Source organism: Alosa pseudoharengus, unplaced genomic scaffold (genome assembly GCF_046254945.1).
Source record: "Alosa pseudoharengus isolate Yale_2024_CS ecotype anadromous, Long Island Sound unplaced genomic scaffold, YU_APseudo_1.1 YU_APseudo_1.1_scf_13, whole genome shotgun sequence".
In the NCBI taxonomy this organism is placed as follows: Eukaryota; Metazoa; Chordata; class Actinopteri; order Clupeiformes; family Clupeidae; genus Alosa; species Alosa pseudoharengus.
In genome coordinates, this window is record NW_027468598.1 from 20,028,520 (window position 1) to 20,042,954 (window position 14,435).

Sequence of the window (14,435 nt, forward strand, 5' to 3'; positions counted from 1 at the left end):
CAGGGTGAAAGAAAGAGAGAAAGAAAGTCAAAGTCAAAACTAAATTCAGCATATGAAAGAGGTTTGGAATGATGACATGTGTATCTAGCAAAGTGAGTGTGATTAGAACGTCTGGGGTGACAGTCAGTGGTGTGGATCGAGAGAGAACGGCAGGTATTTTGGCAGAAACTCTCTAGCTCAAAAGGGAGAATGCTGAGTTGTGATTATAGGACAATGCCACTGGAATTTCAACAGTGCCAACAATTCTACATATTCCCTTGTTCTGGCCATATAAAATCACCTACAAATTACCCCAGGATTTTGTAGAACTTATTTAAGATGATGATGAAGAAAAATAAGTAGTGGTTTGTCCTCATTAGTCTTGGCTGATAAGTAAAGTTATAATACATTTTTGGTGATTTTCCATTCATGCATACTACCAACCCAACAATTCTTGCGTAACCTAGATCCACCCTATAGAAATGTGAGCGATATTCAACAATTTCATTTGTTGTCGGGGAGGCTCTGCCCACCGACTCTGCCAATGGGCTGAATGCATAGACTGGACGCAGTTAAGGCAACCAATCGTTTGTCTGATATATTAGCAGAGGGGGGGACCGCGCAAATGCTGCATTTTGATTCGCTAAGGCTTTCCTATTCCAAAGACCTCACTAAACTAACCAATGCAGTGCCGGTGGCCAGTTTTACAACGCTGTATCCAGCAGTGAGTAACTTATCTTTTAACATATTTTAGGTGTAAAAACCTCGACGCAGTTTAATAGTTGTATATATCTATGTTCCGAGAAGAGCCAAGGACTGGTATTAGGCCTAATGCCAAGACGTGGGTGTTAAAGTAGAGTAAACGAGTGCGTTGTGCCTTCTAGTTGGTTAATGAATCGAAACAATTAGTTGGACTGTTATTCTCTTATTTAGCGTCCAAATTAATTGAAGTTGCAGTGATTCTTGAAGCGGAAGGCGCACTGTGATATGCATGCTAATAAGATAAACGAGTGGTTTCAAATGTTTTCTGTGCATTTGATGCCTCTCCTTCGTCGTGCAAGGAGGGTGATGCAATATCGGTACTGTAGTACTGCTAATATTAGGTTGAAGTCATTTTTACCAGCTTGAGTCTCGATCATTATGCACTGACAGTTTGAACTGTGCATCTTATTGATGTCATTAATCACGTGCAAGCATGATTGGCTCCTGGGTAGACATTGCTGAATCAGTCGTGAAACTCCAGTCAAATAGCGTACTGTGCCAAAAATGTCTGATAAAAGTTGTTGAATTGGCACAGTTTATTAGTAGACCTATTAGTTGTGAAATTGAGAGTCAGGAAAGGTAATAATTGTTGCAAGTCAAAATGTATTTGCCACAAAAATGTTGATGCATTTTTTCCATGAAAACTCACACCGTGTTTATTCATGGTTTAAGAACATACTGTACAACAATGGCAACTTTGGAACAGACCAAGGAGACCTTCCGGCGTGCAGATGCAGTGTGCTTTGATGTGGACAGCACGGTCATTCGTGAGGAAGGTATAGATGAGCTGGCCAAGTTCTGCGGAGTCGGCGATGCAGTGCGGGAAATGTATGAATGAGAAGATAAGAACACTTGCCATGAATTATTCCATTGTTTCAAGTTTACACTTCAGCATCTCACATATTTGTGCAAATGCTTGCAAATCAACTCCTCAAACTAACCTTTTTTTCCACCCTTAGGACTTGCAACGCCATGGGTGGGTCAGTTACTTTCAAAAAAGCTTTGACAGATCGGCTGTCAATCATAAAGTGTTCCAGGGAACAGGTCAACAAGCTTATCACTGACCATCCTCCCCAGTTGACTCCAGGTATTAAGTAAGTTGGTATTGATATTGCTTTTCTTGTTTACCTGCTGTTTTACCTGGGCTTACAGGGACTCATATTTACCACGTTTTAAGAGTTGTTTGACTGAGAGTGAACTTGCATTGTGTTCCTGTTTCTCCAGAGAGCTTGTTGACCGACTGCATGAGAGAAATGTGAAGGTATTTCTTATCTCTGGAGGATTTCGCTGTATCGTGGAACATGTCGCCAGTCAGCTCAGCATACCTCATGACAATGTCTATGCAAACCGACTTAAGTTCTACTTCAACGGTGAGCAGACCCTGACGCCCCAGAGCTCTCCTGTGGCCTTCTTACAACAGATATCTCTATATAGTAGTGGCGGTCCACATAATTTCAAATATCTGAGATTCAGGGGTGATCATCAGTGGTGGCCTTTCCTCAGGTGAATTCGCAGGTTTTGATGAGACTCAGCCCACTGCAGAGTCGGGTGGCAAGGGCCGAGTCATCAGCATGCTGAAAGAGAAGTATGGCTTTGAGAAGGTGGTGATGATCGGAGATGGTGCCACAGATCTCGAGGCCTGCCCTCCAGCTGTAAGTACTCTTTGTCTTCATACGTATGACCAACTAACCTACTAACTGCAAGACCAAGCAGCAACTATTACGTAACTTGAATCACCAGTGAAATATTAATCAACCAAAGACATTTCATATTGAAATTATGTTGTGTGACCTCCTTTTTAGAAATCTCTTTAAAATGTGGATTTCTCAGTCACAATATAATTGGGTAATTAGTTGTGGGATGCCGCTGCCATCCTGTGGCATTTGGTCACATAACTACTGTTTGTCCTGTAATTCCAGCACACACACCCTGTGGAATTTGGTCACGTAACTACTGTATGTCCTGTAACTCCAGGTTTTGATTTTGCTCATTCAACTGTGATGTTTGTACAGAGTGCCTTCATTGGGTTCGGGGGAAATGTTGTCAGGCCTCAGGTGAAGGAACGAAGCCTGTGGTACGTCACAAGTTTTGGAGAGCTGCTGAAGGAACTGGAAATGATTTAACCTTTGCCTGAAGGGAGCTACGTTATGTTTTCATGTTTAACTGAAATATTGTGCTTCTGTGCCTTTTCTAGTATTTTTTATTTCATGCAATTTTTAGGCAGATGCACTTTGTGTATGGAGGGATTGTAAATGAAAGCATTTGACATACCTTGAAATGTTTACATACAATATAAAGATCCGTCACAAGGAGGTGTTTTTAAAGATATTCAGTTGATTATTTTAATTAAACATTCCAGTGTTTTATGGCTTTTTTAAGTATTCAGTTGCTTTTCAACTGTGCTTAATGTGGTCTTGATCAATTTTCTGATGAGAAAAATACTAAACCTGCTGAAGTGTTGCTTGTAACATTGTGCATATTTTTAAATGGAAAGGTTTTTAATTTTGTTACTGACACTAAATAGAGAAGAATAAAGTTTTAATATCTATTGATGGCCCATCTTCCTCAATTCTATACACACAGACGTAGGAGCATTCCATATATTGTACAATTCCATGTTTATTGTACAATCACACTAGTACATGTACATATGGTTTGTGCTGACGTTTGTCACGTTGCAATTCCTAGATTTAAAAACATATTGAGGCATGCCACCATTACACTCAACAACCACCTGATCATTTGACAGCTTAAATCTGGATTACAGTTTTCAATCTGGCAACAGTAAAAGCAAATGGAAATGAACAATGACACCTGTGCTGAAACAAAACATACAATTTCGACAACATAATCAATACCCTGAAACAGCAATTAAGACAGAAAAGTCTTTCTCAAGAGGACTATGTAAGCTTTTAATTTAAAAATTCACTTGTTCATCCACAGAGTTACATTATTAATGAGTTCTGAAAAACAAGAATAGTGGGAGTGGACATCTGGGTGTCGTTCTGAGTATATGTGGACCTGAATGACTTATCTTTCTTACCTCTTACATTTCAATTTCCACCAGTGCTTCAGATTTGTAACAATCAACAACATATTGTTGTTCTAATTCTGGTCAGTGTGTTGAAAAGCCATTTAATTCAATAATGTAATCTATAAACAGATAATTTCTATATACAGCAGTGTCTTTAGACACGAGGCTATTTAAGGATAACCAGTGTTACCCAGTTTTTCCTAATGACCTGCCTCATCTGCCACACTCCTCTCACGTGCCAAGTCGAGAAAACTTCATTAAGAAAATGTAATTACATCTCATGACATTACATGTCATAAATACATATGAAATAAATACATAAATAACTTAGGTCACTGCTCTGGCTATTAAGCACCTTTCAGAAGTGCACCGGGAGAAATATTGTTTGATAAAGCAATGTTATCCACGCAATTCCTCGGCAACTTGTATGCGCAGAACGCCGCTGTTAAGCAGTACTTTGGTTTGTGCCATAAATAGATGACCTCTGACCTACTGACCAGATTTAATTGGACACAGTGTGTCAAGAATCACATCAGGAGGTTTTAATACTCGGGCTAACAAGGTCCACAGACTTTCAGAAGCACGTTTACAATAAGGACATGAACTCCTTGTTTGTGTGTGTGTGGTGCAGAGTGGGTGGAAAGGTGTGTGTGTTGCATGGGGTGGGGAGGGGCAATGTTCCATTAGATGGATACCTTTCAGAAGTACAAACTTCAGTTTGCTGGTGCACAAAATAAATAAATTTAGAACGAAAGATGCTGATATTGGTTGGCGGTTGAAGAGGAGCAGAGACTGACGGCAGTGAAAATTCCTAACTGGTCCAGACTTAAGCTTTCGGAAGGCTGTTGGAGATTACTGCATTGGGGATGCCTTCATGGGAATCATTATCCTGGAATCCATGTGCTGAATCAGAGGAACTATGACAAAGGAGACAAGCCATTATGGGCCCATCTGCTTTAAGCATCACACTCTACTTATAGTTCTTATAGTTGGCTGTATAGAGCATGGGAGCTCAATGTTCATAAACAGGGCTATTAAGTCATATGAATGGAAGCATTCTCATTCCAGAAGTGGAAGCAATGAAATAAAATTCTTTGTGGCTCAACACACTCATCTCACCTGTGTAGTACACAACCTCATCCCATCCCTCCTTGTGCCAGGCAGCGTTCCTGGTGTTCTCTCGAGTCTGCAGATCTTTGTAGGCTTAAACACACACACACACATTCATAAGGACATCTTGGTCTACACCAGCCTGAGTCAGTGTTTAAAGCGTGTGGGAGCCGAGAGGTCCTACCCCACAAATGATGCACCATGTAGAGATTTCCAATTTGAGAGAAGAAGCCGCCCACTGCTTCCTGGTTGTGTTGACGGTATCCAATAGCTCGAGCCCTGCAGACACACAGTAATATTCACACAGAGGACAACCCACAATAACCCACAATAAAAAAACAGCATTACAAGTGCAGCCGGGTTTTCTGCTTAAACTCTGATTACCATGGACTGATCCCTTGACATTAAAAGCATGCATCAAAAAAGTTTACATCAGTTCCCAGTTCATATGATTCAGTTTCTGATTTGCCCATAATTGCATGGGTTCTTAACATATAGATTAAATCCAAATGGTCATTTTGCTTTACATTGACAAGATCAATGGATTACACAGACAATATATATCTTCAAATCACTGCCAAAAAGCCCAATTCTCAATGTGGAAAATAATCTTGTGAGTTCTTTATACACCTTATGTAACAGAATAATCCGAGTGACTGTGTTCCCCTTTTAGATCTGTTGAGATGCAACAACAACAAGATAAGGCAATGTAGTGAAAAAGATGCCTTCAATGCTGCCTACATGAAAGATAACTGCAAAGACTGTATCATGGCAACAACAACAAAATATGCCATGGACAATTGATGCTAATGCTCTCTTTGAGAAATGAGAATGAAAATATCCTTTGATCTTCAGGGAATTATTTTAATAAGGCCCTAAAAGAAATGAACTGAAAATTAAGATTTCATATGCCAAAATGTAGGCTAAGTACAGATGAGTAAATTAAATATGATCAGACGGCCTTACCAGTAATTACCCCACTCAATCATGGTCCCGGGCTGAGGAGGAAGCACAGTAAATCATACTGGTCATCTAACCGTCCACCTGTACAGTCAGAGCACTGCTGAAATGTATCACTGATTATATCCCCATATTACCAGTTGTTAAAAAACACTAGCACTAGCAAAAACACTAACAGTCTTCTAAACTGCAGTGGATCTTGCTGACCCTCATACTTACTCTTAACTGGTAGGACCTGAGCTCGTAGATGTTGGGCCCATCTCTGGGGACGGGCTCGTTCCAGAAGCTGAACTCCAACAGCAGCTGGTTCCTGCGGGAGAGCAGCATCTTCCCTCTCTCCTGCCTGTACTCCATGAACTCCTACACGGGGCCAAACCGGACAGGACCAGCACTCAACACCACGTACAGTCGGCTAAAGTGATCTGCTAGCGATGTAGCATTCATCTCAGCGCGGTTATCCGTTAGTGAAAACTGACCAAAAGCCAAAGCAGCATCTCACCTTGTTATTTTTTAGTTTGTTCATCACTTCAGTTAGGGCTGGATAGCCTCCCCGGTATCGCCACAGGTGAACTATACAAAACAAGCATGCTATGCAGTGAGTGCACTCGACATGTTTTAAAATGACTAAAGATGTATCATAAATACTGAACACCATGATGACCATTCATTGTAATACAATATTCTGTTCAAACCATTAATCCGTTATGTAAAACAAAACATTAAACGTAATATCAGACACAACTGTAACACTGAGTCAATACAGTATACATACAGTGCATATTAGTGTTATAAAGATTATACAGTGCATATTAGTGTTGTAAAGATATTTGAAATAGACCGTTTAATATCTGAACAAATTTGAGAAATGGCATAACTATCAAGTACAGATGAAATACAAGCACTGAGAGCTATGCATAATCTATGATAGTCTATCTATCATCTTAGTCATAATCTATCAAATTTCTGTGATTTTAACCAGGATTTGCGAGCTCAGATTCCATATCCTACCAGCCTGATCCTGCTCTCCATACCAGGTATTCCAAGTTCCCACTAGTTCACATGGGTAGTACTTATCAGCATGAATGGATGGCAAAACCTCCTCACTGTGAACAGAGGTGTGGATACTTTTCACCTGGCACAGATCAGGGGTTTAAGAGATTCTCAAGTTTGTGTATATAACTGCAAATGCTACCGATTGTATGTGCTGTAAGAGAATACCAAGTTTGTGTGAAGACCCTGCATGCATTATTACCATGCAAGTGTGTTAGAGACGTTTTTTGGAGGAGTGCACAGTATACATCGAGCACAACTTCAGAGTAAACAATAGCAGATCTCAAGAATAACTACAGACAGGCGAAACAAGATCAAGACTTAACATGATTGTTTACACACCAGAGTTGGTTGTATGCCTCCAGGCACTCAGGTTTCACATTGTGAACTAAAAGAGAATAACCATCTGATTAGAAGTATATTTGGTATTATGACAACACAGGCAACAGAAGAGTAGGTGATTTCATAAGGTCACTGTGTACAACTAATGAGTAAGAAATGAGTTTGTTCCTCAACTTTACTTACACTGAATTTTATATAAGTTGCTGTCCTCCTTCTTGGCAAGTAGATTAGAGTGTGCATCCTTTCGGGGATCAACTTTGCGCACAAACAGCGACTTAAACCAGCTGTCTTCTCGTTGTTTATTACTAGATACTGACAAAGTCCTGAAAATCATGCAGAAAACATTAAAATACTTGAAGTTTCAGAGAAGATGTGAAATGAAACAACTGTTACTGCCCTATGACTAAAGTGTTAACATGTCCAAAGAGACATTCTTTAACCACTGTGTGATTAACTGAATAACTGTTCTAAAATCTGACACAGGGTTAATCATTCTAAGGCCAGTAATTAAGCAAAAACGTATTTACTCGAGAGTCTGATTCTGAGGACCTTTGATAGGAAGCTTTTCTTTTAAAACAGAAAGGGTCATGCGGTAGCTTAAAGAAAACAATGGACAGTTAGCTGGGCCCTTATTTTAAAAGGCAACACTGCAGATACTCTTATTATGCTACATAGTCGCAACATACAATATACGACACATTTTCAACAAATTATGCATCCGGTTATTGCTTCCTCTAATACACCTTGAGATGTTAGCCTGCTACATTGTTACTACAGTTCCCAAACAAATATATCTGTCATTGCAGCACACTCCCTAGCTTACATTGATGCATTGGTACTTGTAAACCACAAATATGCCTGTGGCATTTTTAAAAAGACAATAAATTAATTTAGCTTTTCGCGTTGAACCTGGTTATTTACTAAGATTGATATTTAGATGGTAGCTACATTTATGACCTTGAACAATAAAGGCTTTTATTTGCACTGGTTCCCCACGTAAAGAAGAGAGTAGGGCAGCGTAAATATCTTGAATCCAAGTCCACCTAAGCTATTTAACTGAAGCACTGAACAGCATTAAAATGTTTCATTTTAGCTGTATACCTGAATAAAAACACAAGAGCCTTGTAATCAACTCAGTATCTTAGGCTACGTGTTAGCATCTCCTACAGCCAACAAGCATCAAGATACTGCCCACTCGCGCGTCTTTTTCACACAGGCAACGCATACATTCACAGAAATGACAGATCCCCGACAAAATCACCGCACCTGATCACATCAATGACCTGTCCTTTCGTCCGGGCCTTGTTTTTAACCTGATTCAGGCCATTGGCACCCTTCTGAAGGACTCGAGCCGCCATCTTTCAGTGACAGCACTGTAGAGTCCACGCAGAGCAGAGTTAAGCTTATGTCAATAATACGCATTACCTGCAGAGGGTAGTAGGGGACCATGTATGTCATGTATGTCATTTACAGTATGTCGTGCATGGAAGAATGCTATTTTGTCTAAGCATGAAACGTTTTATGTTAGTGTTATTAAAAGAAATAACTTTATGATCTCGGATTCTGGACCAAGTAGGCTAGGCTTGTAATGGCAGTTAAGATTAGTAGCAAAGAGGGAAAAACAGCCTCCTATGATAGATACTTGTTTTCTGATAGGGTTTAAACATGGCCTACAGGTGTACTTCTTCAGTCACTCAATAGGGCCTCTAAAAAGAAGCTCATAGACATTCACATGCACAAAAGAAAAAAATGCAAACAACAAACAAATATGGACTATCACCAAAGAGGTTTATTTGTTGGAAATAACAATCAGTGATCAAATGGTCAGTAAAAAAAGTCAAACGTTATGTATTAGACAGAGTACTGGGAGGTCTTTGGTTAAATAGAAAACAAAAACATAAAACCTCTTCAAAATCAGGCATTTTAGGAGAATGGCACCCATTAAATCTATCAAACAAACGTGGCGCTTCTCTCGGCGTGAGGCAATCCTGTATGTGAATGCCACATGTGCAGCGACTCGTATCCAGTTAGCTCCACGCTCGGCTCAGCATTGGCTAAGGTTGGTGACAAGTCTGTTGGAGTGGACAGGGAACTGAACAAGTCATAGTCAAAGTTTTGGAAGGGGTCACTTGTCACGCCTCTGCGGGCCTTTTCGGGACGGTCAGGGTGGTTCTTAAGCTCCAGGATCAGCTCCATAGGCGTCTTCTGCAGGAGCTGAGAGTCAAAGGAGGTGCCGAAGAAGAAGCGCTGCATCTTGAATCGCTCCAAACAGTGCAGACGCTGGGCTGGGATCTTGCAGAGGAGCTACAAGAGAAAACAAGGGTGGATGAAAAGAGGTATTTCACCAGACTGTATTTGGGATTTATTCTATCACAGCTAAAATTACATTACCAGCCTGAAACTGTCGTATGCTAAATTCAGCTGCATACTTAATAGAATTTAAGTAATGAAACAGTCAGTCACTGTTCTGTCAGAACAGAACGGAACAGTCCATCTTTTGTAAATACAGACTGTGTAACCACTTTCAATATCAATACTAATGTAGTGATAGCTGTCTCTGAATGATGGGTATTGAAGGTCAGGCAAAACTACTCACGTCTGTGAGAAGCAGGGACAGTGCTGGGCTGAACGTGTCGGGCATATCGTATGCACATCTTTTCACTCTCCCCAGCATTCGGCCATGATCAGGCTCTGGAGGAATGGGAAACTGTACAGGAAGAGGAAACAGATCCATTAGTTGACTATATTGGCTTTTTGGTGAGGCACTCCAAGTCATTAGTGTTTGTCTGATTGAATGCAATAACTGAAGGCATGTATGGACCCTTTCAAGAGAGTTCCATTATCAGCATCATAGTTGGCCCCACAAGACTTCCTTTTTCCATATGTTATCTTAATGCAGAGGAAGTAGATTGGGGCCCAAATAGAATGTTCAAGCATTGTTTTTGTTTACCTTGTTGAAAGGGTCTATATTAAAACTAATATGCACCTTTCCAGTGGCCAATGCGTACAGCAGAATACCAAGTGACCACCAATCAGCAGCATGGTTGTAAGGACCCCCAGCCAGCACCTCAGGAGCTGTGGGAGGAGGTGTATATATAGGTTTACCCAACACTACATGACATGTGGAAGCAGTATGAAAACACAGGACAACTAGTATGTACTTGTACTATGAGACCAGGATCACATTTTAGATAGTACTTTCAACACAAAGAATGGACATTCCGCCAGGTTTTAGTCCCAGGGCCTACTAACCCATATATTGGATTGTCCCACAGATGGTGTATGCCCTTCCCCCACGCTCCAAGCGTCGAGACAGCCCAAAGTCAGCCAAGCGCAGGTGACCTGGATCCCAACATGACATGAATACACCGCATTAGGCCTCTCCAGAACATCCAGTGGAGTTCACTGATGGCTGAGATTTGCACACTGGTCGAACAGTTATGGGTATTACACAGGAGTTACTGATCCTGACAGACACTAGTCAGAGTTAAAATGATTGGCTAAAATATATATATATTTTTTTTTTTACAAGCCGCTAAGCTTATCTAACTTGTGCAACTTTTTTGTAGCTTCATATCTTTGAAATGTCTCAAGATTATTTAATTTACTAAACATGGCAGCATGACAACAAAGTGAGCCTAATCACTGCTCCTAAAATGTTACCTTGGTCAGTTAAGAGAATGTTCTCCATCTGTAAGAAAAGACAATACATAAAATATAAATAAAATAAAGTGAAATAAAAAAAAAATCAAAGTAAACAAAATTGATATATAATTGATATCTAAGCTGATCATACCTTCACATCTCTGTGCATGATTCCAAAATCATGTAAACACCCTATAGACAACACCACAATGGTTAGTAACTGGCATCTATCGGTCCACATAAAAAAAAACTACAACAAAACTGGTGCTTTTACTTGTGTTATATAATCAGTCCAGTTGTGCTTTATATAAAACGCAGGCATTCTGACGAGTCAGACTTTCTTTAAAAAGTGTCTTAAATTCAGCTGCAAAAACACAGCTGCAGATCCCAATTGCCCAAGGCAGGGTCGTGTGGTGCATGACTATGTCAGCAGAGTTGGAGACTCCCGGATGAACTACTGTACAGCCTGCTCAAATACTGTTTTCTTATAGACTCATTTTTATGTGTATTCTTTTGTATTGATCCCTATTATGACAGGGATATCAAACTCCCATCACTGAATTTTGATTATCCTTCAAGTCTTAGCAGATCCATCAAATAGTTCCAATGCTTTAAAAAGTCAGCCTCAAGGGTGAATGAGTGAGTGGGTGAGTGAGTGAGTGAGTGAGTGTTCTATCAATCAGCTCCATGAATTTCTTCCACATGACCTGCCCTGGCCTTGGCCTGTCATCTTGCGTCTCACTCACCCAGGGCACAGCCCAGCTCTGCTGCGTACACCCGCACCTCCGCCTCCTCAAACTGGCCATTCAGAGTCCAGTAGGTGTACAAGTCCCCAGTGCTACAGTAGTCACACACTGTGAACAACAGAGATGTCGTGTTTTAAAATATCTGAATGGCAAAAATGTTTAACCCTTGACATGCAGTCGAGTTCAATTATTGTCAAATATCTACACAATTGCGACATATCAATTTTGCCATAGACCACAAAAATGGCTAAATTTTCCTGAATGATTTTAAGGAACATCGAAGTGCATTTTTACACAAAGCAGTATGTCCAACTACATTCTAGACACGCACGTCACATACACAAACACACGGCTAGAAATCAGAGCATGGATCAGCACCCAATTAGGAAATGGATTTCCAAACCACAGGAGAGCACAGGGAACAACGTGTGAGAACAGGCACAGAGCTGGTCAGGTAGGGTCTAAAATACACACTGCAGTGAGCAAGACGTACTACAGGAGTTGAAGCTAGAGGGGTTCAAAACATTGAAAGGTAGGGCTGAGTGGAGAGGCAAGACAGTGTTTGGAAAAAAGAAAAAGTGAAAAAAAGCTATAAAAGGGGAAAGGTTGAAAAAAATCAGAATATTTCTATAAGGCCTGACACACTTCAAGCTGTGTCGTGTGATTGTGGCAACAACAAAATAAAAATTGCAAAGTGAAATATTTGAACAAATTTCACAAAAAGGGTGAGGTGGGGTTGAGGTTGGGGTTGGCAGGAGGAGGCGTGTGAGGGGTGGAAGGTGGGGTATCACTGGGCACTCTCTGCTGTGCACTGAAGGACTCACTAATAAAGAGGTGGCGCTGAGTCTGCCAACAGTCCAGGAGATTGTGAAGAAATGGGTGTCTGACCTGCCTCTGAAAGCCAGTCAGTAAATCAATACAAACAAACAAACAAACAAACAAACATACATGGAATCAGCATAGATATGGAGTATGAGCATGAAGTGGATATGATTTCTTTTACGCGTGTGATCTGGTAAAAGTTCGAAACCATATAATTATAGGGCACAATGTGAAGATGAAATTCATGTTAAAAGCAAGCGGACAGCAAGCGGACAGACAACCAGTGAATCTCATCGCGACCTGGTTCAGTCAAGCCAAGTCGGGCACAGCCTATCGAGTTAACAGATAATCTCTTAGTATGTGACAGACCTACCTGAATGATGACCTCCTCCTTTGACTGCTCCAGCACACCATGCTTCAGTATCTCAGACTTGGGCATAACCTGACCAAAGGCAAAAACAGAACAAAATATGAATCTGTAAACATTCATGAATATTGAAATATGTCAGAACACAATGTAGCCTACTATGTAGTGTATAAATATTAACCTTGACTGCGTAAATTTTCTCTTCTGAGCAGTCCTTTACTTTCAGGATGGGTCCAAAGGAACCTTTGGCAATGAGTTCCAAAATCTATGAAGCAGTGCAGCAATAAAATAAATATGGCTCATCGATACACAATACATGCAATTGTACTTTCAAGCACTAAACTGACACTAACTTGTAACCAAATTGATATGAATAGCCTATCTGAAATCTGGTGTTTCAACTAAATGTCCAGCAGGTTACTGCAAGTGAAAGTTGCATAACTTCAATACAATGGAACATTGACTTGTGTGTTATAGGACGGTTCTCCACCTGGAAGTTGACTTGTCCAGTGAAGCTGCGGTGTGGAAACTCTGGCAGGAAAAGCGAGATGAAGCCAGGCAGTGTCCACTCCATCTGAGGCCTCTCGGGAGCCGGGAGCAGGGACTCCGGGATGGAGGATTGCCTGTCTTGGAGCATTCGCCTGGTGGGCTGGCTGAGTACGCTTAGGTGACGATTGCGTAGCACTCCGGTGACAGACAGGAACACTTGCCATCCTGGGACAGTTGACCTGTCCACAGATGGGGTCTGTTTCTGGATTAAAGATGGCAGCAAGTCGCCTGTGTTAGTGAGCATCTTAATCCATGTGCCCGTTGCTTTCTCAGCTATATGTAGGCTATGCCATATCTAAATATTAAGAGCACACATACAAACGCATTGCGAATTAACGGACCTAGGCCTACAGCTCAAAGTTATTCCACGGTGAGTTTATGGTATTTGTGATTTTAACCACGCTGACAGCTCTGCCAGAGCATACAACAACAGGATTAAGCCGTTCAGACAAAGCTTGTCCACTGAAAAACAGACTAGTCAGAGCCCACTGCATCTTGCGTCACAGATTAAATGCACTTCACCGACTTCAAAACACACTTGGGTCTCCCTTGTCTTTGATACAATGTAACAGCGCTCTGTTCACAGAGTCACACTATATCTCAGTCAGTGTATCCAAAAAAGATTTTATCAAACTGCTTCGTAGGCTAAATGGGACTACAGTGGGCTATCGTGTGACTATAATTGTAGGCATATCACTGATATCACTCGCGGAGTCGCATATCTTGGAGCACTTACCTTGTCTTTGCCGACGTTCGCACCCATCACATATTTATGTTCGTTGATTTACAACTTGGGCCTATTCTTATTAAGTTTCAAAAATCATCGTCGGTTTTTCTGTGCCGTTGTTGGGACATCTTCAACGTCGCAGCTAGAAAGCGCGCTTTAACCCATCTCACAACCCAGCACAACCGTGGTCAGGATCACATTGGGAAAAACAAAAAAATCAACAGCTTTTTTTGTCTGTAACTCTCATCCGAAAATATATCTCTTCAACATCCTTTCAGCTACAGTGGGCTTGTCGGTCTGAACGGGATAACACAGTACCTAGGCTTCAAACAGAATGACTCC

At 41.0% G+C, this 14,435-nt stretch overlaps 3 protein-coding genes across 4 annotated transcripts; 1 reads left to right on the forward strand and 2 right to left on the reverse strand.

Annotated features, from left to right (window-relative positions):
- The first annotated feature begins 628 nt into the window (after positions 1-628).
- Positions 629-3,289, forward strand: psph (phosphoserine phosphatase). 2 transcript variants are annotated; one of them, XM_076282430.1, is made up of 6 exons: positions 629-703; positions 1,414-1,569; positions 1,701-1,835; positions 1,966-2,111; positions 2,245-2,393; positions 2,754-3,289. In XM_076282430.1, the coding sequence occupies exons 1-6, from the start codon at positions 663-665 to the stop codon at positions 2,862-2,864; spliced, it is 738 nt and encodes a 245-aa protein (XP_076138545.1). In that variant the 5' UTR covers positions 629-662; the 3' UTR covers positions 2,865-3,289. The 2 variants fall into 2 exon arrangements, with proteins under 2 accessions (XP_076138545.1, XP_076138544.1); XM_076282429.1 differs by lacking the exon at positions 629-703 and adding an exon at positions 737-820.
- Positions 3,290-3,342: 53 nt separating this feature from the next.
- nipsnap2 (nipsnap homolog 2) lies at positions 3,343-8,618 on the reverse strand. The gene is made up of 10 exons (XM_076282427.1): positions 8,504-8,618; positions 7,421-7,560; positions 7,238-7,283; positions 6,854-6,948; positions 6,345-6,415; positions 6,065-6,205; positions 5,852-5,883; positions 5,070-5,164; positions 4,895-4,978; positions 3,343-4,692 (listed from the first exon to the last, which is right to left on the reverse strand). Exons 1-10 carry the CDS (start codon positions 8,593-8,595, stop codon positions 4,628-4,630), a joined length of 861 nt encoding a protein of 286 aa, XP_076138542.1. The 5' UTR covers positions 8,596-8,618; the 3' UTR covers positions 3,343-4,627.
- Positions 8,619-9,006: 388 nt separating this feature from the next.
- On the reverse strand, positions 9,007-14,393 carry aldoca (aldolase C, fructose-bisphosphate, a). Its single transcript, XM_076282422.1, has 12 exons — positions 14,103-14,393; positions 13,308-13,568; positions 12,999-13,082; positions 12,824-12,892; positions 12,453-12,522; positions 11,629-11,736; positions 11,034-11,074; positions 10,901-10,928; positions 10,490-10,579; positions 10,224-10,312; positions 9,834-9,944; positions 9,007-9,541 (listed from the first exon to the last, which is right to left on the reverse strand). Exons 1-12 carry the CDS (start codon positions 14,127-14,129, stop codon positions 9,188-9,190), a joined length of 1,332 nt encoding a protein of 443 aa, XP_076138537.1. The 5' UTR covers positions 14,130-14,393; the 3' UTR covers positions 9,007-9,187.
- Between the last annotated feature and the right edge of the window lie 42 nt (positions 14,394-14,435).

Bases quoted from the DNA above. Each gene is read 5' to 3' on its own strand.
- psph (XM_076282429.1), top strand. From the start codon at position 774: ATGTTCCGAGAAGAGCCAAGGACTGGTATTAGGCCTAATGCCAAGAC. The intron at 2,112-2,244 runs GTGAGCAGACCC...GCCTTTCCTCAG, and splicing joins ACTTAAGTTCTACTTCAACG to GTGAATTCGCAGGTTTTGAT. The intron at 2,394-2,753 runs GTAAGTACTCTT...ATGTTTGTACAG, and splicing joins TCGAGGCCTGCCCTCCAGCT to AGTGCCTTCATTGGGTTCGG.
- nipsnap2 (XM_076282427.1), bottom strand. From the start codon at position 8,595: ATGGCGGCTCGAGTCCTTCAGAAGGGTGCCAATGGCCTGAATCAGGTT. The intron at 7,284-7,420 runs GTAAGTAAAGTT...ATTCTCTTTTAG, and splicing joins CAACTTATATAAAATTCAGT to TTCACAATGTGAAACCTGAG. The intron at 6,949-7,237 runs GTGTGTAAACAA...CTCTGTTCACAG, and splicing joins GAGGCATACAACCAACTCTG to TGAGGAGGTTTTGCCATCCA.
- aldoca (XM_076282422.1), bottom strand. From the start codon at position 14,129: ATGGGTGCGAACGTCGGCAAAGACAAG. The intron at 13,569-14,102 runs GTAAGTGCTCCA...TCTTTAATCCAG, and splicing joins CGAACGTCGGCAAAGACAAG to AAACAGACCCCATCTGTGGA. The intron at 10,313-10,489 runs GTTAGTAGGCCC...CTCCTCCCACAG, and splicing joins TGGGACAATCCAATATATGG to CTCCTGAGGTGCTGGCTGGG.